This window comes from Mastigoproctus giganteus, chromosome 8, assembly GCF_048544385.1.
Source record: "Mastigoproctus giganteus isolate SK-2022 chromosome 8, ASM4854438v1, whole genome shotgun sequence".
In the NCBI taxonomy this organism is placed as follows: Eukaryota; Metazoa; Arthropoda; class Arachnida; order Uropygi; family Thelyphonidae; genus Mastigoproctus; species Mastigoproctus giganteus.
The window spans coordinates 59699963-59725532 of NC_143582.1; the positions used below are offsets into that span (position 1 = coordinate 59699963).

At 39.3% G+C, this 25570-nt stretch overlaps 1 protein-coding gene across 1 annotated transcript in view; it reads left to right on the forward strand.

Moving 5' to 3' along the window:
- Positions 1 to 25570, forward strand: part of LOC150081560 (uncharacterized) — a 710435-nt gene that overhangs the window by 376916 nt on the left and 307949 nt on the right. The window contains exon 17 of the mRNA XM_090380128.1: positions 10598 to 10729. Within this exon, the coding sequence (XP_090236254.1) occupies positions 10598 to 10729 (132 nt within the window). The remainder of the gene's footprint in view (positions 1 to 10597; positions 10730 to 25570) is intronic.

Sequence of the window (25570 nt, forward strand, 5' to 3'; positions counted from 1 at the left end):
AAGAAAGCAAGCTTATGCAGCATCAGCCAAAAAAAAAAAAAAATAAATAAATAAATAAAAAATAACCACTTCCACTTCACCCCTCTGTTCATTCGAAATACCTGTCCAGCTGAGCCTTAAACTTATTTAGGCTATCAACTTCCACGACACGGGATGGAAGTCTCTTCCACCAACCAACCACCCGCTGGCTAAAGGCAAATTTCCTCACGTCTATCCTACATCTGTCCTTCCTCAATTTGAACTTATGCCCTCTCAGGTGATTATTCTGAGCAAGAGGAAGAATCCCATCAGCATTGAGCATGCTCAAACCATTCAAGGCTTTATACACCTCTATCAGATAACCTCGCTGGTGCCTAGTCTTCCAGACACTGTAATTTGCAAAACTTAAGCCTTTCTTCGTAAGAGCACCCCTTTGTTCCATTCACTAATCTTGTTGCCCTTCTCTGTACTCGTTCCAGCATCTTTACATCCTTCTTGAAATGAGGCCTCCAGACCTGCATACAGTACTCTAGGTGTGGCCTGACCATTGCCTTATACAAGGGAATAATCACCTCCTTATCCCTGCTAGAAAAATTCCTATATATCATCGACAATACACCATGAGTTATTCTTGCAGCCCGTCTGCACTGCTCAGAAAACTTCATATCTGCCTGCACAACCACCCCCAGGTCCCTTTTATTCTCTACCACTGTCAGTGTAGTACCACAGAGTTGATACGTTGCTCTGGGGTTGCTGTTTCCCATGTGTAGTACTTTACATTTGTCAATGTTAAACTTCATTTGCGACCTCTCAGCCCATCTGCTCAACCATTCCAGGTCCTGTTGCAGTAGCATAGTGTCAGTAGTGTCCTTGACAACCCTGCCAATCTTCGTATCGTCTGCAAACTTGGACATTAAGCTTGATATACCATCATCAATGTCATTTATAAATACAGAAAACAATAATGGACCCAATACTGAAACCTGAGGGACTCCAGTAATAACACTAGTCCACGATGAGCAGTGTCCATTGATTACCACTCTCTGTCTTCTCCCCCTCAACCACCCCTTTATCCATAGCAGCAATTTGCCTCCAATGCCACACTGCTCCAATTTGTGCAGCAGTCTTCCATGTGCAACAGTATCAAAAGCCTTTCTAAGATCCAAGTATATAATATCAAGTTATTCCATGCATCCAGTTCTTTTGTGACTGCATCATAGTATCCAATCAAATTGGTCAGGCAAGACTTCCCCTTAACAAAACCATGCTGTGTCCGAGCTATAACTGAACTCTTGTCTAAATGATCCTGTAGTGCTTCTTTAACCAGTGCCTCCATTAATTTTCTGGGAACGGAAGTTAAACTCACAGGTCTATAATTACTTGTGTCAGCCTTTGATCCTCCTTTGTGAATTGGGGTCACATTTGCACATCTCCAGTCCATGGGTACTTCCCCTGAGTCCAAGGAAGCTCTCATTATGGCTAAGGGTTTGCTTACTTCCTTTGCGGCCCTGAGTGCCAAGCGATATTAGTGACCATAGCGCCTTTCCAGAGTGATTATCTAGTACGCTTAACTGTAAATACATTTTTTCTGAGTTTCGAAAGTCCGATCGCTCCTGAATATTATAATTAAATAGATATATTCAAATACTATAACCTAGAAAGGAAAGCCACCATTCTTTAATCCCTGTTTTATTTGTGGTTAATACTAACCCTTTTCTTCGCTTGGGTCACTAGGTGGCACCGCTCTTGCCTCCACGTGGCGGGGCTGGTAACCTGGGAGAAAAAGACAATCTCCCGTGGCCAAAAAGAGCATATGATGAGTAAATCAAACTCAGACTTATCTGGGCTTCCAGACGCAACCCAGATACCAAAAAAGAAAGACAGTTCCACAGCAGAAACTGCAAAGTGCCAAAAAACTGAGCCAGAGACCTATCCAGTTCCAACCTATCTGATCATCCACTCAACTGGTGAGAATGCAGTTGGCAAACTTTCTCCATTTTAGAGTTCAAAAGGAATTGGAAAGTAGAGCAGGATCTCTGAAATCCGTAAAAAGACTCAGATCAGGAGATATTCTCATTGAGACATCGAATGCCAAACATTCTGAGCGACTTCTGAAAACTAATTTCTCTGCAGGACTCCCAGTAACTGTAATGCCCCACAGATCACTAAACACCTCTAAAGGAGTGATCTCAGACTGGGAGTTACTAGATGTATCTGAAGAAGAAATGCTAGAAGAACTGAAAGAACAAGGAGTTATTCATGTCAAGAGAATCTCCGCCAGAAAAGATGGCAATCTGATCCCTACCCGCAACCTGATCTTGACCTTTAATACACCGAATCGTCCATCATCCATTAAGGCCGGATATCTGCTATGTAATGTCAGACTATATGTCCCAAACCCACTACGGTGTTTCTGATGCCAGAAGTATGGACATTCCCAAACCGCTTGCCGGGAAACCCCTACTTGTACAAAGTGTGGTTCAATTGAACATGATTGTGAAAACTGTAATGCTCCTCAATCAGTATGTCCAAATTGCAAAAAAGATCATCCCGCTTATGCTAGAATATGTGATTGCTGGAAAAGTGAGAAACTTATCCAGAAATATAAAACTGAGCATAATGTTTCTTACCAAGAAGCAAAAAGAATCATCTCACCACCAACTCATGCAAACAGACCTACGTATGCCCAAGCCACCAAAAAATTCCAATCAACCGGATCACAAACTGAACTAACAGTACCCCCAAAAGAGTCTTTCTCGAATTACGTAAAATCTTTGTACAGTGCAACTCAAACCCAAGCAGTCAATACACCAATTACCATACCACAAGAAAACATACACACTCCGGATGAAGGACTTAAAGAAAAACATATCCTAACTTCTAGTCACCAACAACAAATGAACACTAAAGAAAAATCAGCAGATGACCCTGTTCTTCAAATTTTTGTTGAAGAAGACATGGACACCGAAAGGCCTTCCTTCCCAAAAAAAGATAAAAACAAAAGTGAAAAACAGAAAACCTCAGCAACCCGAAAACGCTCAAGTCTAATAAGAGATAAACAATGAACAGAATAATACAGTGGAATTGTCATGGATTCCGTGCCAATATCGATGACCTATACGATCTTTCGTGTAAATACTCACCAATATGTATCTGCCTTCAAGAAACTTATTTAAAACCCCAAAATACACCAAAACTGTCTCGTTATAACATTATTAGAAAAGACAGAACAAATCAGAATATCGCACATGGTGGTGTAGCTATTTTAACAAACCCACATATTCCTACCAAACAGGTCTCACTGAACTCTCCCCTCGAGGCAGTAGCAGTCCGTGTAGCTGCTGACATCCATATGACAATCTGCTCCTTATACATCCCACCAAGCTTATACCTTCCAACAAAATGATCTCAACAATCCTATAGCTCAACTCCCAACACCTTTCCTCATTCTGGGAGACTTAAATGGTCATCACACTCTATGGGGTAACAGCAACATCGACCAAAGAGGAAAACTAATTGAACAGTGTCTAGACAGTAATAACCTCCTTCTTCTAAATGACGGTTCACCTACATATGTTCACCTTCCTTCAGGAACAAGCACTGCAATAGACTTGTCTATCTGTTCAGCAACCTTATATCCTATTCTAAAGTGGACGATAAACAACGATCCACTACATAGCAATCATTTCCCCATAATAATTGAATTACTTAATAAGCCCCCTCATCATCCTACTAAAATTCCGCATTGGCTTACTGATAAAGCAGATTGGCAGTCCTATAAAAAATTAACCAAGCTTGATCCCGAAATAATCCAAAATTCCACAAGTGACGAAGCAGTTGACTATGTCACCAAAACGATATTACATGCAGCAGAACAAACCGTACCGAAATCCTCATCAAAATTACCGATTCATCCAAAAACCTGGTGGAGTGATGAATGCCTTGTGGCTAAAAAAGTGCAAAGCAAAGCTTGGAATTCTTTTCGCCGGAGTCCAACTACAACCAATCTCATTCAATATAAGCGTGCTAGAGCAAGAGCGAGATATGTTAGACGCTGCAATCAAAAGGCTGCTTGGATCCGCTTCACTTCGACTATTAATCAAGCAACGTCTACACATAAAATTTGGAAAGCAATCAGAAAAATGAGTGGCAGATATAAAACGATACCCCTACCCATCGTGGAATGGAGAGGGCAGAATGTAAATGATCCTGCTGGAATTGCCAATATACTATGTGAAACCTTTGCAAAAACATCAACAATAGAAAGTTATACACCGACCTTCAGAACATTAAAAACAAGTTTAGAAAAACAAAAGTTAAACTTCTCTTCAAAAGGAGATGAATAATACAACTTACCTTTTACCATTCACGAATTACATAGAGCTTTGTCAACATCTAGACGCAGTGCTGTAGGACCAGATAACATTCACTATTCCATGATTCAGAAACTAAGTACCGAATCATTAGTTACTTCTTCATCTATTCAATAGACTCTTCCTGGAAGATAAATTCCCTAATCAATGGCATCATGCTACGGTCCTTGCCTTCCCTAAACCAGGTAAAGACCCTATAAATCCCACTCATTATAGACCAATCGCCTTGACCAGTTGCATTTGCAAAATTCTCGAAAAGATGGTGAACCGCTGACTGATCTGGTACCTTGAAAATCTCAACCTGCTGCATTCTGCACAATACAGTATCCGACAAAACAGATCTACACTAGATATACTAGTCAGACTAGCGAATTCCATTCGGAATGCATTCCTCAAATCGGAACACCATGTGTTAGTCTCCGTTGATATCAGTAAGGCCTATGATTCCACGTGGAAGTATGGAATACTCCATGAATTACATCGCCATGGACTTCGGGGGTCACCTCCCGATTTTCATACAGAATTTCCTCTGCAAGCGTACATTCCAGGTTCGATTCAAAACCTCACTGTCCCAAGTTTTTTCACAAGAAGGAGTTCCTCAAGGCTCTGTACTCAGTGCTACACTCTTTATAATTGCAATAAACACCATCGCCGGACAAATTCCAAACACTATTGATAAAGCCCTGTTTGTAGACGACCTTAGTATTTGGTGTCATGCTAAAAACATGAATACTATTGAGAGACAGTTGCCAGGATCAATAAATAAGATCTGTTCACGGGCTCAGACTAATGGATTTCAACTTTGTCCAGAAAAAACATTTGCATCCATTTTTGCCACCAACGCAAACTCCATCCAAATCCGGAGCTACAACTGAATCGCCAACCAATAGCAGTTCATCCCAGCATACGGTTCTTAGGAATCACTTTAGACCATAAACTCACTTTCGTTGAGCATATCAAAAGACTAAGAACATCATGTCAACAAAAACTAAATATCATCCGGGTTCTCTCTGCAACTAATTGAGGAGCTGATCGCCTTACTTTATTACTGTTATATAGAGCATTAATAAGATCAAAACTTGACTACGGAGCACCAGTGTATAGTTCAGCAAGACCTAGTGCCCTTCGCTGGCTTGACCCTATCCATCATAGTGGAATACGCGTTGCATTAGGAGCATATCGCACGTCTCCAATACATAGCCTATATGCTGAAGCACACGAACCTCCTCTCTCAATCAGACGACAACAACTGATACTACATTACACCTATAAAATTAGATCTATGCCAGAACACCCAAACTGGCAGATACTTTTCTCATCAGAGCACACCAGGTTATACCAAAACTGCCCTAATGCTAATCGTCCTTTGGGTATGAGAATAAAACTCATCTTAGAAGAACTAAATTTAACCTTAGACATTGTGGCACATAGCCTCCCAACCTCTCTTGCTCCTTGGCATATCATTCCACCCTCATGTGACTTACATCTGCATCTCTATGCAATGTAGATTGCATAGAGAAAACTTCTTGCAACTATACCATGCAGTAGTGGACCAGTTTCCCACCTTTTCCATAGTACATACTGATGGATCAAAGAATGATGTCCACGTTGGAATCGCCGCAGTTTTTCAAAACATCACATTAGCTTATCAGTTATAATGTGATTTCAGTATATTTTCCGCCAAACTAATAGCAACTCAGGTTGCACTGAATCATATTGAGTCTTCTGACATTAGCAACAGCATAATTTTCACAGATTCTTTAAGTGCACTTCAAGCACTAAAAAACACCATGAACATCACCCACCCAGTTGTGAAAAGAATAGTCAGCTGTCTACATACCTTATCACAACTTGGGAAAAACATACGCTTCTGCTGGGTCCCTGGATATATGGGAATTCCTGGAAATGAACTAGCGGACAATGCTGCCAAATTAGCCCACCTACCATCCGAGAAAAAGTGGAAAGTGCCTCATCAAGACTATTGACCAATAATCCAGGAAAAATGCATGTGCCAATGGCAGTTATCATGGGAAAATCAACCAAAAAATAAGCTTCGAAGTATCAAGCCAAACCTTGAGCGATGGCCTTCCAGGTTTAGTTCAATCCGACATCAGGAGGTAATTTTGGCTCGTCTGCGAATAGGACACAGAAATATTACTCATAGTTATCTTTTAAGAGGAGAGATACCTGCTCAATGTCATCACTGTAATACAATGCTCTCAGTGAAACACATTCTGGTTGAATGCACAAAATATACAAGTGAATGACAAACTTTGCACTTCAGCCACAACAAAAGATCCTACACTTACCTCACTTTTAAACAATGAAACAAATGTCTCAAGCATTTATAACTTTCTCAAGTTGATTAAAGTATATCACCTCCTTTAGGGAAGGAAAAAAAAAAATTACTTTCTGGTTCCTTTTTTCCATTTTCTCTATTTGAGAAGAAATGGCATGCATAGTTACCATATGTATGGCGCACTATGGCCATAGTTGCCGATGCGCCTAATAAATCCTGAAACAAACAAACAAACAAACAACAATACTTCCTTTGCTGCCTCCTTTAATATAACTGGATAGATCCCATCCACCCCAGGTGCCTTTCTTGTATTTATCTTCAACAATTTCTCCTCCACTTTACTCTCAGTTATTACAAGATTCTCTAGCTTACTGCCAGAGTTGAACACACCTCTGGCATTCCCCTCGCTGAATAACTTCTCATGTGTGAATGTCGATGCAAAATATTCACTTAGTTTGTTAGCTACCTGAGCAGGATCATCAACAGTTGACCCATCGATATCAAGTGGACCAATCTGATTCATCCCCTTCCTTCTAGAGTTTACATATGTAAAGAACTCTTTGCTGTTTTTCTTTGCATCCCTTGCCAAAGATTTCTCGTAATCTGCCTTCGCCTGCCTAACTTCCTTTGTAACTTGATTACAGATCAACTTGTATCTATCATAGGCTTCTGTGTCACGTGTTAATTTGTATGTATCCCATGCATTTTTCTTCTCTGCCATATGTCTCATTAGTTCATCTGACATCCACTTAGGCCTAAACCTTAAACAATATTTCTTAGTTGGTATGTAAAGCCTAGTAGCTTCCAAGATAAGTTCTTTGAATGCTTCCCATTTTGAATTTGCTGTTGGTAACATCATTAGTTGGTCCCACTGTATAGAATTTAAATACTGTCTCAGTCCATCGTAGTCGCCTTTACGAAAGCAATAACCCTTATTTACCTGCAGATTCTTAATGCATGAAGAATCAGTACTGATAATCAAATCAAGAGTATTCCTCCCTCTAGTTGCCTCCCGAACATGCTGATGTAGAAAACAATCATCCAATAAATCCACAAAAGCCCTGCTAGTGTTGTGAGTGACCAGCCCCCAAATTCCAGTCAATATCTGGGAAATTAAAATCCCCCATTATAAGACTCTCTGATTTACTGGCCCACTCTATTTCCCTATGCAGTTTCTTATTATACTCATCAGAGTCATTAGGCCTATAGCACACTCCTACTCTCAATTTTGATTTCCCAATGCTTATGTCACACCAAACTGACTCGACACTGCACTGTCCAGCAATGTCGACTGGCTTCACTTTCTTGGATTTTATGTATTTTTTAACTAATAGCATAACCCCTCCCCCCTTCCTATCCTGTCTATTCTTTCTGTAGACATTGTAACCCTCAAATTCCAGTTCTGCATTCCTTATATCTGTGTGACACCACTTCTCTGATATCCCAACAATTTCTGCCTTTGATGTTTTGAGCAATACCTCAAATTCATCAAATTTATTTACTAAACTCCTAGCATTGGTGTATGCGTAAGTATACATGTACCTGTTCTTTTTCTTTGCTACCCTAACACAACCCATGTGTTTACTTGTACCCCAATGATTTCTAGCAGTCTCTGAAATATCCTGCATCTTATTTTCCAGGCTGCGGCTCATTCCAATAGAAGCACTGCAAGAATCACTTTCACCTCTGCCAGTGGCTACTGTTAATCTATTAGTCCTTGTAACCCCCCCCCCAATTTAGCAGATTCTCTGACCCAGTTTTCTGACCCACCTAACACTGCCTCGATAGCATCAGCAAACATCCTTGCACCCTTTCTATTTAAGTGTATCCCATCCCTGTAGAAGCAGTCTCTTCTGTTAACAAGTACAGACCAGGCTGAAAAAAATTCTACTCCTTGAGCCTTGCACAATCTTTCTAGGGCCGAATTGATTCACAGGGCTCTCATCATATACTCCCTCCTATCGTGTCTGGGCAGAATTGCAGACACTTTCAAATTCAACCCTAATTCACGGCTTTTTTTTCAACAGTGACCTGTACTTGTTAAGTAATTCCGCCGGTCTCCTACTCTTAATATCATTAGTGCCAACGTGTACAACTATATCACCTTTTGTGCCCTTAAAAGATGATATTATGGTGCATTCTCAGTACAACTTGTGGGTTGGCTTATCTAGTACTGCTTGAGGTTCATACTTGTAATATGGTACATTTTCTTCGATTAACTGGTATTTCCTCCCTAGCTTCAGATGTATTATCCTGGCTTCCTGGCCTTGTCTGCAAGTGTACTCTGTTTGAGTGATCACCTTGCATTCTGTGGTGATGTGTTAGATCATTTCTGAGGCCAGGTGGCATTGTTGACATGTGTTATCTGATACTCCAAGCTCCTTGGCGATGTATTTTCTATAGTTCCTGGCATTGATTACCTAGTCTTGCATGACAAGTATGAATCCTTTAGCCTTGGGGAAGAGCATCTGACTGCTGTGTTTTTGTGGAAGTAATCCTTAGTGTTAGCTATCACTGTTTTCTGTTGCTCGATGAGGTGTATCAGGCCCCCTTCTTCCCTCTTTCTGAGCTGTTGTCAGTCTCTCCACACTGACTTCAGGTGATGTTGGCAGCTCTTGGTCATCATTGTCCTTGTGTTTCTCATAAGATCCTGCAGCTCGCTGCTAGTACAATCTATGATCCCAAGGGAGTATGTTAGTACTTGGACTGGTATTTATGGCTTTAACTGCGTTTCCTCCATTCATCTTTGCTTCCATCAAGCTACTTAGTCTCTAGTGGTATTTTTTGGTCAAGCATACTTTCATTTCCTTGTGCTGTAACTGCTGATCCTGCATTATCCCCGGGTATTTGTAGGGCTTGCCCTCTGTCATGGCTTCGATCCCTTTACCAGTCTGCAGCTGGTTTCGGCCAACTACCTACCCTTGATGCAATCTTGTAGGTCTTGCTTTTATCTAGACCAAATTCTATCCTGATATCATTGCCGAATCCTTCAGCGATCTGAGTTGCTTCTTGGTTGTCACGTAGAGCTTAATGTCATCTATGTACATAGGTGGGTGAGAGCCTTCAGGTTTTTCTTTCCTTCTTTAAGGTTATATCTGTACTTGATGCTGTTTAGCATGGTAGATAGCGGGTTTAGTGCTGGACAGAACCACAGTGGGCACAGGGCATGCCCCTGAAAGATTCCTCTCCTGACAGGGATCGGTCTGGTTGTGATGTTCTAAACCATAATGGTGGTATTCCATTTTGCCATCATTGCTTCTAGGAAATTTTTCACTTTCTGATTGACTTTGTGGATCCTCAGCATCTCTATTAGCCAGTTATGAGGCATGGAGTCGAAGGCCTTGTGATAATCGATGTAGGCCCTCTACTGGTTGCACCACTTCTTGTTGGCTTGCTCTATAACTACAGCATCTATGGTTAATTGCTCCTTGCATTCTTTGCTCATCTGATTGCATCCTTTCTGCTGTTTAGCCATTATGTTCTAGCTTTCAGAGTGATCTGGTATCTTCTTGGTTATGCAGCTAGTTTGGATCGTGTACATTGTTGATTAGCATGTATCTCACTGGGTTTATTTTATCTTGGTCTTTAGGCTACAGATATGTAATTTCTTAAGTGAGAAATTTTGGCATTGTATCTGGGTGCCTTATCATTTTAGTGAGCTGCTCTGCTAGGTTCTTCAAGTGTTCAAGTGAGCTTCTTGTACCAGTGGTTGTGGACATTATCTCTTCCTACAGTTTGCCAGTTGTGGGAGTTCCTGATCGACTGTTTTACTTCTTCCTCCCGAATCTCTCACTCTATCTCTTGTACGTCCTTGGTTTTCTTCCATTCTAGTTCTATTCAGGGAGGGCTATGCTGTTATTATTATTATTTTAAAATTGGGATTTATTGTATTTCAGAATTATTTATTTTGCAGCACAGTAAAGGAAATGTATTTCTTTATTTACAGGGGACTTAATGAAAGAAGAAGAAGTTTTAGATTGGATTATTAAACAGAAAGAAGAAGATACCATAGAAGAGGTTACCGAGGAAATTCTTGAGGATTTAATAAAAAATTATGAATATGTTCTGGTTTTTTTTGGTAGGTTGAAATGTCTCCTCTTGTTTGAAATAGTTGCCAAGTTAATGAAACATTTTTTTTATTTATTTTTTTTTTTATTTATAATACGAAATGTGTATGTAAATGTTTTTATGGAAGTAATCTGTGTATCATTTGGACTGAATTTAAATGAAAATTGTGTGGCAATTTGTTGTTTTCACTTTAAAATATATTAATTAAAGCAAAACTCTAATTTTACATTGATTATTTTAAATTAGTTAAAGCTTGACAATAGTGAAATTATAGTAACCTTATAATACCGTGATAAATCTGACTAAAAAATGAATAGCAAATGCTTAGAAAGCGGTACTCACCTTGTATAAATCTGCAATAAATTTTTTTGGTAGATGGTGGTTAAATTTAGGTTGGAAGAAGCATTAAAAAGAACTAAGGCGGGGAATGGGGTGAAAATATTTTAAATATTTTAAACAGATTTTAAAATGAGCGCAAGGAAGTAGAAATGCAAATTCCAATCCTTGGTTGTCATAAAGAGATTAAAAGATGTAAATGAAAAAAAAGAGAGAAGACCAGTGGTGCCAGTAGTCGTTATGAGAGACTTTCGTAAGTAAACCATCATCAGTTGGCAAATGGAAGAGAAGTGAGAGCATGTTGTATTTAAAAGTTTATCTAAACTCCCATGATGCTCTTTTTCACACGTGGGAACTTTAGCCGCGAGAGGTTCCAAGCCGGTGAAAGGTTGAAGGGAAGTTTAGCATTAATAATGTTGAGATCGGAATGGTGTTGGTACCATTCGATGGTGAGGGCTTCATATTGAAGAATTCTGTAGCTCGATCTAAGTTTAATAATAGTGATGGCAGAGTCAACAAGGGGGGGAGTCACAACCACACCCACAGGTTTGAGCATACGTTGTTAACTCAGTGCAGGATTGACTTGTCTTAAAACTGTTGAAGTGGTAGTATGCGCGGGTATTAGAAGTTGTGGAGGAACCGAATTTGGTGGTAGTGCTGCCGATGTAACAGGTGTCGCAGTTTGGTTGGCATTTTATGAGATATATTATGTTATTGAGATCATTGATGGGATATTTGTGTGTATCTTTATAAGAATTAAATAGGAAACCTAGTTTATTGTAAGTGGAGAAGGTGAGGGAGATGTCGGTATCTTTGAATGTACGTCGGAATTGTGCTGCGAGTTCACTATGGTAAGGGAGAACTATGCAAGTATTTGTCTTGTGACTGTGTCTGGTGGGGTTATTAATACTGTTTTTAGCGGTGGATATTGTGTGTTGGATGAGTTGAGGGGGGTAGCTCCTGGCTATGAATTTATCAGTAAGGTATTGAAGTTCATTGTGTAGATCGTTTTGTGAAGAGGTGAATTTGATAGCGTTGTAGATTTGGTTGTGTAGGATGGCTTTTTTGGTACTATGGGGATGATGTGAAGTGAAATGTAGATATTTACCGGTGTGCGTGTTTTTTCTGGAGACAAAACATGAGCTTCACAATTTCAGGCTTCCAATAAGGAAAGTGGTAATATATTGCCATGGTTGAGGAGAGTTATCTGTCATCTTGTATTGGCTGGTAACACACAGGGAAAGCATTTCTCTGTGTGGTGTGGATGCCACACCTCGACACCTGCATATGTTGGCTTACACCTGGGTGTCACCTCCAATATACTAGATTCTGTATATTTCAGGACTTGCACATCGGTGATTCCATGTCAAGTGGCCTAATTTTGAAGATAGACCCTGCTTGACCATCTTCAATTTTGTTGAAACTTGGTGTAGATGTTTAAACAGGTTTCCAAAGAAGCTGTGCAAAAATTCAGTTTAAAATATAGTATACTTGAGGCACCAGCACTTTTTTTTTTTTTGTGGAGGTCACTTATGTTACACGGAGCAAATTGCAAAAATTTTTTATAAGTTTTAATTGTTACTGTTGCACGACATTGAGAGGTAGTGCTCTGAAACTTGGTAGTTAACTTTTGGCAGAGAATGCAAAACGTTTGGTGTCCAGGCTCAAAATCCTTCATATTTTTTACAATGCAGTCTAAAACTGACACCAAACATTTGTCGTGACAAATTTAAGCAAGACTTTTGAAAGCCATAACTTTGAAATAAAAACCTTTGGTACCTTCTTCTTTGGGCATTACATTTAACATCTGCATGAATTCAGCCTAACTCAATAAGGGCTCTTTTACTTGTTTTCTGGCTGAGATATTTTCCTTCAAAGATAGACCCAAAATTTGAAAGTCAAAATTTGACCTGTCTCTAGGGGCAAATATCTTAATGTGTCACACATTAAGATATCTCGTTTTTGCCACCATTGGAAAGGGCAGGTTTTAAGCAACAAGAATCATGGTTTTTTAGTTTTGTGTCTTGCTGCTTAAGGCCTAAAAAATGGCCTTATTATATTTTCCACATAATATTTGCATACTTATTTGATGGTGAAGTTTTAGATCTCAATAAGGACAGAACTCTTGCATTTACAGGAGTGAAATTTTCAGCAATTTCTCGGCCCTTTGGTTTAAGGACAAAGGATATATTGCTAATGCACAAAAAGATCTGTATTTTTTACAATGGGGGTGCAAATCGCAAGAAAAGAAATTGCATGGGTTTCTTTAGTGCAAGTTCCCAAGCCCTAAAAGTGGTCTTTATTCAGGATTCCAAGCATAAAGATGATGTTCTATGGGTTTCTAAGCTTGAAAGAAGTTATAACTGCAACAAAATTTATTTAAAACACAATACAATTTAAAATAAGCAAGTGAATGTGAAGATATTGAATCACTGCTTCATAATGGACTGGAATTTTTCATTGATGGTTGATATTACTACTTCAGGCAAGCTATATTGTCTTCCCATTGTTGTTTTTAGAGCTGGAAGATTGGCAATAATTTGTTGTTCAGGAATGCATCAAACATCTTGTCTAGCAGGCCAGTGAAATGAGCGAGCTGCTCCATGAGGATGAATGAAATTTACCAATACATCATGTTCTTCAAATGAAATTTCACAAATATTTCCAATCCACCAATTATTGTAATAAATACAGGCAATGTATTGGCCAGGTTTTAATTTAACAATTGGCACATATTGAATATTGGTTTCACTAGTCTGATCTACATGAGCTACAAATGATGATGGTGTGTCATTTGATACTCTGCAAACGTAAATCTGTCTTGCCTCGATAGAAATGAAGTGATGATTTTCTCTTGTTCCAGCAGTAGTATGACTGTCTATGAATCTTTTCTCTTGAAATGGCCTTACTTGCTCAATTTCCTCTTTAGAAACAAAACAGAATTTTATTCCAGTCACTTGCTTGTCACAAAATTCAAACATGTTTCTTGGTGTCAGGATTTGGTTTTCAATTGGGTGTTGAAGACTTGAATGTGCCGCCAATCATTTTATTGTTCCAATTACATCACATGGTGATTAGCCATGGCTAGTGCCAAAGAAATTCCATTCAGCACTGATATCAAAATCCTTCTGATGATGACACAAGTTAATAAAATTCTTGAAATTCTTGTATTGAGCTGCAGAAGCATCACTGAATTAGTAAATGTGCCCACTTTCTGTCATGAAACTCTTGAAATATTCAATTAAGTTGGTTAGAAAAACATGCACTGCAATTGTGTCATGTCGAAGGCAGTCACTGATTATGCAGAAACAAAACATATTCTGAAGTGCAACATCCGAATAATAATCTTGCAGAACAGATGAGTAATTTCTGCAAAATCCATCAAGATGAACAATTCTCCTGTCATTAGGCTTTCCTTTGTTGACTTCAAATGGTAGCTTTGGTGTCTAGCAATGTAGTGATGACAGGAAAGGTTAAATATCTTTGTACTCAACTCTTCAATAAAATCTTCTGTTGTTAATTACTTTGTGTCCAGTGTACCTCTGTCAGTGTGTATTCATTTCTTGAATTCAATAATATCTTCTGGTTCATTGTTTTCAAAAATATTCTCTAGAAACATTTTTCACACCAATGAAGCATACAATCTTTTGACTCCAAATCACAGAGAACCTTGTAATCACATTCAACAAGACTTGCTGATAGCATTTTCTTGACATTTTGATGATTGTGCATACACATACTGAATGTGTTCCTGGATCTCACAAAATAACAATATGGATGTTTAGGCTTAATTTTAGGGCCTTAAGTGCAAAAGAGGCAAAAGTGCAAAAGTTAAGTGCAAAAGACACAAAAGAGGTAAACCATGATCCTTGTAGCTGAAACTCTGCGCTTTCCTTTGAAATAAAAAACTTTGATCAAAGTTTTTTATTTCAAAGTTATGACTTTCAAAAGTCTTGCTTAAAATATGTTGCAACAAATTTTTGGTGCCAGTTTCAGACAGAATTGAAAAAAAAATGTGAAGGTTTTTGAGCCTGTACACCAAAAGTTTTGCATTCTCTTCCAAAAAGTTAACTAGATATACCAAGTTTCAGAGCACTACCTCTCAATGTTGTGCAACAGTACCACTTAAAACTTAGTCAAAACACAGAGACCTCCACAAAAAAGGTGCTGTTGCCTCAAGAATATATATTTTTAACTGAGGCGGTTTCCGTAGACCAGTGGTCAGGAGCGGGAGTGCAGTAGCACATGCTCCTTGAATAGACCGGGGTTCAAGCTCCTGACTGCTAAATATGGTCGATCTACCAACCCGCACTGGACCAGTATGGCAGATTATGGTCCATTTTTCCTCAACGTTGAATTGTTGAGGAGGCTTCCATCCTGCAGTGGGTTGATAATGGCTGCAGTTTACCTTTTACCTTTTAACTGAAATTTTGCACAGCTTCATTTGAAATCTGTTTAAACATCCACACTAAGTTTCAACAAAATTGAAGATGGTTGAGCAAGGACCCTTAGAAAACCTAACATAGAATGGCCCACACGTGGTATTAAAACCAGGGTTACTAACAGTCTCATTGTTGTGAAGGCGCAAACAGAGGATTTGTTTGTCGAAGAATGACCAAATTTGATCAAATCTCTCTCTCTCTCTCTCTGGCGTCTCCGTGGCCAGGTGGGAAGGAGCAACAGTGCGTAGCACACGCTTCTTGATTAGACCGGGGTTCGAGCCCGTCACCACCAAATACGGAGGATGCGGGAAGGTCAGGGAATGACCACCGCATATCCCGGAGCAATATGGCCTTAGTTGCTAATGCTCCAAATAACAAACAAAAACAAAACAAAAAAAAAAACTCTCTCTCTCTCTAATTCAGAAATTTTTTTTTTGGCTGGTGCAGCATAACCTTCATACTTCATTGCATCATATGGCTAATAATAATAATAAAAGTGAGACCGATATGACAATGTACGGGTTGCAACTACATACCAAGTGGTTGGAACAATACCCGGATATTCAAGTCACCGAACAGCGATTAGTGCACCAAAGAAGGACATCGTTGCGAAGAACCTAATAGCGCCTGCCATCTTAGAAAAATTGTGAGCGATTAACTTAGAAAGGATGTGAACGATTAACTATAAAGCATAAAGAATATGGTCAGTATGGAACTAGAGGAGGAAGAACATAAGAAATACAACCAAGAGTAGGTGAAGTGGAAAGAGACAAAATCATGATATCCAGAATAGAAGATGAGTGGAAGAAGGCCCTAACAGAATTCGAAGGAATGGACCCCACAAGAACCCACGTAATACCTAAGCAGAGGCCAAATAAAATCTTGTGGAGAGTAACAGACCACCTCAATCGTCAAATAATGCCACATTACCTTGACAACAATGGTGAAGGCTGGAGGCTATCCACACAGCTGTATATTGTGCTGCCATTGGAGCTACTAGGATTAATGGAAAAAAAACTAGAGACCAGCAGCAGAACTGAAAACAGAAGGAACCACCAGCTTGGGAAAGAAGACAGCATTAGTTAGTAGAGGCATATGATGCAAGAAAGCAAGCTTATGCAGCATCAGCCAAAAAAAAAAAAAAAAAAAAAAATCCACTCCACTCGCATTTCACCCCTCTGTTCGTTCCAAATACCCGTCCAACTCAGCCTTAAAGTTATTTAGGCTATCAACTTCCACAACAAAGGATGGAAGTCTGTTCTACCAACCAACTACCCACTGGCTAAAGGCAAACTTCCGCACATCTATCCTTCATCTGTCTTTCCTCAATTTGAATTTATCACCTCTCACGTGATTATTCTGACCAAGAGGAAGAATCCCATCAGCATTGAGCATGCTCAAACCATTCAAGGCTTTATACACCTCAATCAGATCACCTCGCAGGTGCCTAGTCTCGAGACACTGCACTGTAATTTGCAAAATTTAAGCCTTTCTTCGTAACAGCAACACTTTGTTCCATTCACTAATCTTGTTGCCCTTCTCTGTACTAATTCCAACAGCTCTACATCCTTCTTAAAATGAAGCCTTCAGACCTGTATACAATACTCAAGGTGTGGCCTGACCATTGCCTTATACAAGGAGATAATCACATCCTTATCCCTGCTAGAAAACTTCCTGTATATCATTGACAAGACACTATGAGCTACTCTTGCAGATCATCTCCACTGCTCAGAAAACTTTATATCTGCCTGTACAATTACCTCTAGGTCCTTTTCATTCTCTACCACTGTCAGTGTAGTACCACAGAGTTGATATGTCACTCTGGGGTAACTTCTTCCCATATGTAGTACTTTATATTTGTCGATGTTAAACTTCATTTTTTACTTCTCAGCCCATCTGCTCAACTTTTCTAGATCCTGTTGCAGCAGCGTACTGTCATTAGTGTCCTTAACAACCCTGCCAACCTTCGGATCATCTGCAAACTTGTACATTAAGCTTCATATACCATCATCAATATATCATCCCCAGGGGCTCACATCTGGTGAGTATGGGCTTGGCACACCCAGGGTCCTGAGCTGAATATCATCATTCTTCTCTTTCTTAGTGATTCCTTATTACTTCTCTCTCCCTCTCTCTCTCTCAGGGTAATAGCAAAATTTTTTTTTTTTGGCCGGTGCAGCATAAGCCTCAGGTTTCCTTGCACTATATGGCTAATAAAATAATAATAATCATTTATAAACACAGAAAACAATAATGGACCCAACACTGAATTGTGAGGGTCTCCACTAATAACATTAGTCCACGATGAGCAGTGTCCATTGATTACCACTCTCAGTCTTCTCCCCCTCAACCACCCCTTTATCCATAGCAGCAATTTGCCTCCAAAGCCACACTGCTCCAATTTGTGCAGCAGTCTTCCATGTTGAACAGTATCAAAAGCCTTTCTAAGATCCAAGTATATAATATCAAAGTTATTCCCTGCATCCAGTTCTTTTGTGACTGCATCATAGTATCCAATCAAATTGGTCAGGGAAGACTTCCCCTTGACGAAACCATGCTGTGTCCGAGCTATAAATGAATTCTTGTCTAGATGATCCTGCAGTGCTTCTTTAACCAGTGCCTCTATTAATTTTTCGGGAACAGAAGTTAAACTCACAGGTCTATAATTACTTGTGTCAACCTTTGATCCTCCTTTGTGAATTGGGGTCACATTTGCACATCTCCAGTCCATGGGTACCTCCTCTGAGTCCAAGGAAGCTCTCATAATTATGGCGAAGGGTTTGCTTACTTCCTTTGCTGCCTCCTTTAATATAACTGGATAGATCCCATCCACCCCAGGTGCCTTTCTTGTGTTTATCTTCAACAATTTATCCTCCACTTTACTCTTAGTTATTACAAGATTCTCTAGCTTACTGCCAGAGTTGAATACACCTCTGGCATTCCCCTCGCTGAATAACTACTCATGTGTGAATGTCGATGCAAAATATTCATTTAGTGTGTTAGCTATCTGAGCGGGATCATCAACAGTTGACCCATCGATATCAAGTGGACCAATCTGATTCATCCCCTTCCTTCTAGAGTTTACATATGTAAAGAATTCTTTGCTGTTTTTCTTTGCATCTCTTGCCAAAGATGTCTTATAATCTGCCTTCGCCTGCCTAACCTCCTTTGTAACTTGGTTACAGATCAACTTGTATCTATCATAGGCTTCTGTGTCACGGGTTAATTTGTATGTATCCCATGCATTTTTCTTCTCTGCCATATGTCTCATTAGTTCCTCTGACATCCATTTAGGCCTAAACCTTGAACAATATTTCTTAGTTGGTATGTAAAGCCTAGTAGCTTCCAAGATAAGTTCTTTGAATGCTTCCCATTTTGAATTTGCTGTTGGTAACATCATCAGTTGGTCCCACTGTATAGAATTTAAATACTATACTGTCTCAATCCATCGTGGTCGCCTTTACGAAAGCAATAACCCTTCCCTTTATCCCTAATGGTAGTTACCTCTTTGAGTAAATCCCACTTCAGCACACTGTTAATACTGCCACCTAGTGGTTCATTTATCTGCAGATTCTTAATGCATGAAGAATCAGTACTGATAATCAAATCAAGAGTATTGCTCCCTCTAGTTGCCTCCCGAACATGCCGATGTAGAAAACAATCATCCAATAAATCCACAAAAGCCCTGCTAGTGTGTGAGTGACCAGCCCCCAAATTCCAGTCAATATCTGGGAAATTAAAATCCCCCCCATTATAAGACTCTCTGATTTACCTGTACAGTTTCTTATTATACTCATCAGAGTCATTAGGCCTATAGCACACTCCTACGCTCAATTTTGATCTCCCAATGCTTATGTCACCCCAAACTGATTCGACACTGCACTGTCCGGCAATGTCGACTGGCTTCACTTCCTTGGATTTTATGTATTTCTTAACTAATAGCATAACCCCTCCTCCCTTCCTATCCTGTCTATCCTCTCTGTAGACATTGTACTCCCCAAATTCCAGTTCTGCATTCCTTATATCTGTGGGACACCACGTCTCTGAAATCCCACCAATATCTGCCTTTGATGTTTTCAGCAATACCTCAAATTCATCAAATTTATATACTAAACTCCTAGCATTGACATGCACCTGTTCTTTTTCTTAGCTACCCTAACACAACCCATGTGTTTACTTGTATCCCAATGATTCCCAGCAGTCTCTGAAATATCCTGCATCTTATTTTCCAGGCTGCTGCTCATTCCAATAGAAGCAGTGCAAGAATCACTTTCACCTCTGCCAGTGGCTACTGTTAATCTAGTAGTCCTTGTATCCCCCCCCCCCAATCTACCAGTTTTCCGACCCACCTAACACTGCCTCGATAGCATCAGCGAACATCCTTGCACCCTTTCTATTTAAGTGTATCCCATCCCTGTAGAAGCAGTCTCTTCTGTTAACAAGTACAGACCAGGCTGAAAAAAATTCTACTCCTTGAGCCTTGCACAATCTTTCTAGGGCCGAATTGATCGACAGGGCTCTCATCGTATACTCCCTCCTATCGTGTCTGGGCAGAATTGCAGACACTTTCAAATTCAACCCTAATTCATGGCTTTTTTTCAACAGTGACCTGTACTTGTTAAGTAATTCCGCCGGTCTCCTACTCTTAATATCATTAGTGCCAACGTGTACAACAATATCACCTTTTGTGCCCTTAAAAGATGATATCCGCTTTACAACGTCATCAACCTTTGTTCCTGGTAGACGTACCCTGGTCCTGTTCCACCTATCCTTTTTACAAAGCATGTTTCCCGTTTCCCTGACAATAGAGTCACCAACAACTACTAGCTCCTTTGGGACCAGCGCATTCTGCCTTGGGGGCTGCCGCTGTGGTGAGTGATGACCAAGTGCAAGCTCTGGCATTGGTGTGGGCAGCTGAGAGCTTGATGGGCCCCTCACTTTTAATCCTTCGAGGGCATCCACCCTGTCCTTCAAGCTCTCATATAGGCTCATAACAATGCTGAGTTTTTGCCTGATTTCCTTACACTCCTTGCATCGCGCACACACAAAGACATTCCCCATGGCAATATCATGTGCCGTACCCGATTGCTCCACAAACATCAAGCAAGTAGTGCATTTTAAAAGGCTGTGATTCAGAGGGCAACTGCCCCCCCCCCCCCTCAGTTCTTCCCTGAGCCACAGCACTCCCAGTAGCTCGAGCCTTTTGCTTTGCTTTGCTGGTCTGGTCTGATTCATGATTTCGATTTATTTTTAATAAAATTTCAATTTCAGTACAAAATTAAAACCCTAAACTTGTATCTCAACACAGTTATACGCTATATTTATGTTTCAGTATTGAGTGTTATCTACGAAATCCCTTTATATAACTTCCGTATCAAGTTAAGTATTAATTATTTATTTTTACTAATTATTTATGTTACGTAACCTAAGTCGTTATATGTATAGTTAAAAGTACAATTTAATTGACAATGAAGTTCAACAAGATTAATAGATTTTACTGATTAATTGACAATATTATGTACTATACTATACTATATTAAGCTTATGCTATCTAGTTCGAGATATTTTGTATTCCATAAGAATGGCGGCAATTTACGAATGGTAAACACGTGGATTTGATACCCTTACCGATACTAAGTAATACCTACAAAATCTCTAAGTTACTTTAAACTAAGTATTGTAAATAGGAATATAAAGCTACTCTAGAAAATAAGTTAATATGCCAATTTAAGCTAATAAAACAGAAAATAAATCAGAAAAAAACTTCTCTGTTCCAGGTGCGGCAAAAAGCTACATCCGCACAGGCTACACTCGTTTTCAAACTCTGCTAGGCTTTTCATACCAACTAAGAAATACTCTTCAAGGTTCAGGACTAAATGGATGTCAGATGAATAAATGATGCTCGTGGCAGAGAGGAAAACCGCATGGGAAGCATATAAATTATCGGGTGACACAGAAGCCTATGGCTGGTATAAGCCTCTGTAATCAAGTAGGTTAGGTAGGCGAAGTCAGATTACGAGAAAACTTTGTGGCAAAGGAAGCAAAGATTTCTTTACTTATGTAAACTCTAGAAGGAAGGGATGAGTCAGATTGGTCCACTTAACATAGATGGTTTGACTATTGACGATCCTGCTCAAGTAGCTGATAAACTGATTGAGTATGTTGCATCAGACATATGAAAAGTTATTCAAGGAGAGGATCAAATGAATGATCATTCGCATCATTCACACTTGAGGACTTATTCAAGGATTGGAATGCCAGAAGTTTCTCAAACTCTAACAGAGAGCTAAGTGATTTTGTAATAACTGAGAGCAAAGTAGAGGAGAAATTGTTGAAGTTAAACCTAAAAAAAAGGCACCTGGGGCAGATGGAATCTATCTAGTTATAATGAAGGAGGCAGCAAGGGAAGTAAGCAAACCCTTAGCCATAATTATTGGAGCATCTTTAGAGTCAATGGAGGTCGCCATGGACTGGAGATCTGCAAATGTACCCCCAATTCGCATGGGTGACACAAATAATTATAGACCTGTTAGTTCGACTTCTGTTCTGGGAAGACTAATGGAGTCACTGGTTAAAGAGGTGATACAGAATCACATAGACAAGACAGCAGTAATACCTCAGACATAGCATGGGTTTGTTAAGGGGAATTCTTGTCTGACCAATCTGATTGGATACTATGATGTGGCCACAAAGGAACTGGATGCAAAAAATAATTTTGATATCATATACTTGGATTTCAGGAAATCTTTTGATACTATTGTGCATGGAAGACTGCTGTACAAATTGGAGCTGTATGGCATTAAGGGCAAGTTACTGCAATGTATAAAGGGATGATTGAGTGGGAGATGGCAGAGAGTGGTAATAAATGGGCACTGCTTTACGTGGACTAAAGTTATTAGCGGAGTCCTTGGGTTGTGTATTTATCAATGATATCGATGAAGGCATATCAGGCTTAATGTCCAAGTTTGCAGATATACAAAGGTTGGCAGTGTTGTTAATGAGAGTAAAGACAGTATGCTACTGCAACAGGATCTAGAAAAGTTAGGCAGATGGGCTGAGAAATGGCAACTGAAGTTTAACATTGAGAAATGCAAAATACTCCATGTGGGTAGCAGAAACCCAAGAGAAACGTACCAACTGTGTGGGAAGTTTCAGATCAGGTTTTGTGTGATACAGGCAAGGCAATAAAGGGCACAATGTTGAAATTTTCATATGATATGTAGGTCAAGCTGGTTAACAGTGCGTGTTGGACTGAACTTCCACAGAATGATTTGGATGCAGTTGATGGTCAGAGAAGTGGCAGGTATATTTTACTGCTGCCAAATACTTTTCCAAATTATTATTTCCCATTTATCTCCATATTTACTTCCCAAATATCTTCTATATTTGGGAAATAAAAACCAAAGAATAACTTATACACTAAGGGTATAGTTTAGGGTTTTAAATGAGAAAGAGACTTGGGTTTTTTGCTACAGTTGGAAATGAAGGTTAGTATGCATTATGAGCAGGTAATTGCACAGTGTTTTATCAATGATTTGCCATACCTTTATGTTTAGGGAGAAGGAGCTTATTTATACAAATTGATGATGAGATAGCATTTGGAATATTGTGTTCAGGTTCTGGAGACTGCATTTAAAAGAGCTTGAAAGTCCATGAAAGGATATAAAGACAGGTGACTTATCTGAGAACAGTAAAACAGCATCTATATGAGGAGATAATACAATTGTGTAGGTTACAGAGCTTGAAAATAGGCATCTTGGAGTATCCTATTGAGGTGTATGAGGCACTAGCAAAGGGAAATGAGAAATTGAACTATGTTGCAGTTTTCAGATTGGAATGGGACACAAAAGCCAGATAGAAATTCATAGAAACTGTCAATGTCAACCTGTCTGGTTGATATTCATGGTTTGGACTGTCAATTTAACTAACAAGATTTTTTTTTTTTTTTTTTTTTGTGTGATTGACAGCAAAATCTTATCTCCCAGCAAACTTGTGTCTTACATCCTGTACTAATAATATTGCAGCTTGAAATAAAACTCTTAATGCACAACTTTTTTCTAGTGTACTACATGGAATATTCAATTATTGTTAAGTAAACCATTGTTTGGCAGACCCCATGTACTTTTTCTTGACTACATCCTAATTATCAGTTGGTTCAACCACTGCTCATCTCATTGTCCTAATTATTCACTGTATGATTCCTTTCAGTTCAAATGTGATGGTGGTGGTACTTGTGTATATGTCTGTTCTGATATTTCACATCAGGGACTTGGTAATTTCGCATGTTCTTTCAATATTCGTTTGCTTAAAATCTCTCTACCACATACTGTCAGTTTCAACTCCTATCATTCTCCCAACTCCACTAATCACTTCCTCTCTTTGAAATTTGACTTTTTCTAGTCCAACTTTCCTAACAGTGAGCTAATTTTATTTGGTGATTTTAATGTTCACAACCCCATCTAGCTTCTGTTTGATAATCACACCGACCCAGCTGGTCTAGATTCTGAATTGTGAGGTTTTTGAAATTACTAACGACCTTACACAGATTGTTCATTTACCTACCATTATACCAGACAGCCCTAAACGCATAGCCAACATGCTTGATATTTTTCTCTGAAAATTAAGTGCATGGTCATGGTGAGTGGTTCTCTAGGCACTTCAGATCAAAACTTGGTGATCGTCTCTTCTCCAATGGACCCTTCCTCTCATGGCCATTCTCAGCCTCATGTTGTTTGGCCTTACAAGAATGCAAAATGGGATGATATGCAAGATTCCTTTTCTTTGCTCGGATTACTGTTTCAAATCTTTTGATGTCAAAGTTTGCTCAGATTGTGCCAGTGAAATTATTCTTGTAGGAATGAAATCCTTTATTCCGCACTCCATCTTAAAATCTCGTCCTTTATCTAAACCTTGGTTTTCCAATAAATGTGCTAAGTCTTCTCAAGATAAGAATGATTCATATTTTAATTGGCTTGTATCTAAATCTCCAGGTTAATTTTTGCCTATATCAAAGCTTGCAACAATTACAAAGCAATTACTAAACAGTCCAAACGAAGTTTCGAACAGAATAACAATAGAAAACTTGCTCCTTGTCCAAATGGTAGCTGAGCATTCTGGTCTCTTGTCAAAGCTATTGGCTGCAACTTTTGCCCATCTTTATTCCCACCTCTGTCTAAGCCAGATGGTTCTGCTGACACTTCAACTAAAGATAAAGCTAAGCTGCTAGCATCCAACTTTTCTTCCAACTCATGTATTGATGACCTTGGTAAACTACTTCCATTCCCAGTACACTCCATTTAATGCCTCCTGTGGTCTTCTATCAGAAGGTTATCAGAAGATTTTTGAACAGTCTTGATGCCAAGAAAGCACCAAGTCCTGCTGGTATTTTGCCACTTGTTCTCAAAATGTGTGCTCATGTGCTTACTCCTGTTCTGTGTTCCTTTTTTTTACTTTCTTATTCCATAGATATTTTCCCTTCTGCTTGGAAATGTGCTCATATTCATCCAGTTTCAAAATAGGATAACAAATCCTTCCCATCCAATTATCATCCTGTTGCACTTCCATCTACTCTTTCTAAGTAATGGAGAAATCTATTAACTGCCAACTCTTAATTTATCCTAAAGTATTTTCCATCTGATCAATGATCGAGTATGGATTCCATCAGTATCAATCCACTGGTAATATCCTGGCTTATGTTACATATCTATGGAGAAATTCAGTGGAAAAGTTTGCTGAAACTCAAGCAGTTGCTCTTGACATTTAAAAGGCCTTTGATTATGTTTGGCATAAAGGTCTTCTTAATAAGCTTCCATATGGTTTGCCAACTTTTTTTTTTATAATATGGGTACCCAGTTTTCTCTCTGACCCTTACTGTGTGATGGTAGACTGCTATCTGGCTTTTTAACTTCTCCACTAACGCTGGTGTTCCCCAAGGTTCAGTTCTTTCTCCAACTCTTTTCCTCTTATATATTAATGATCTTCTATTGACAAGAAATCCTATCCACATTTTGCTGATGATAGTACATTGCATTCTGCCTTCCAGTTTGAGAAACTTTGTACTGAACAAACTGTTT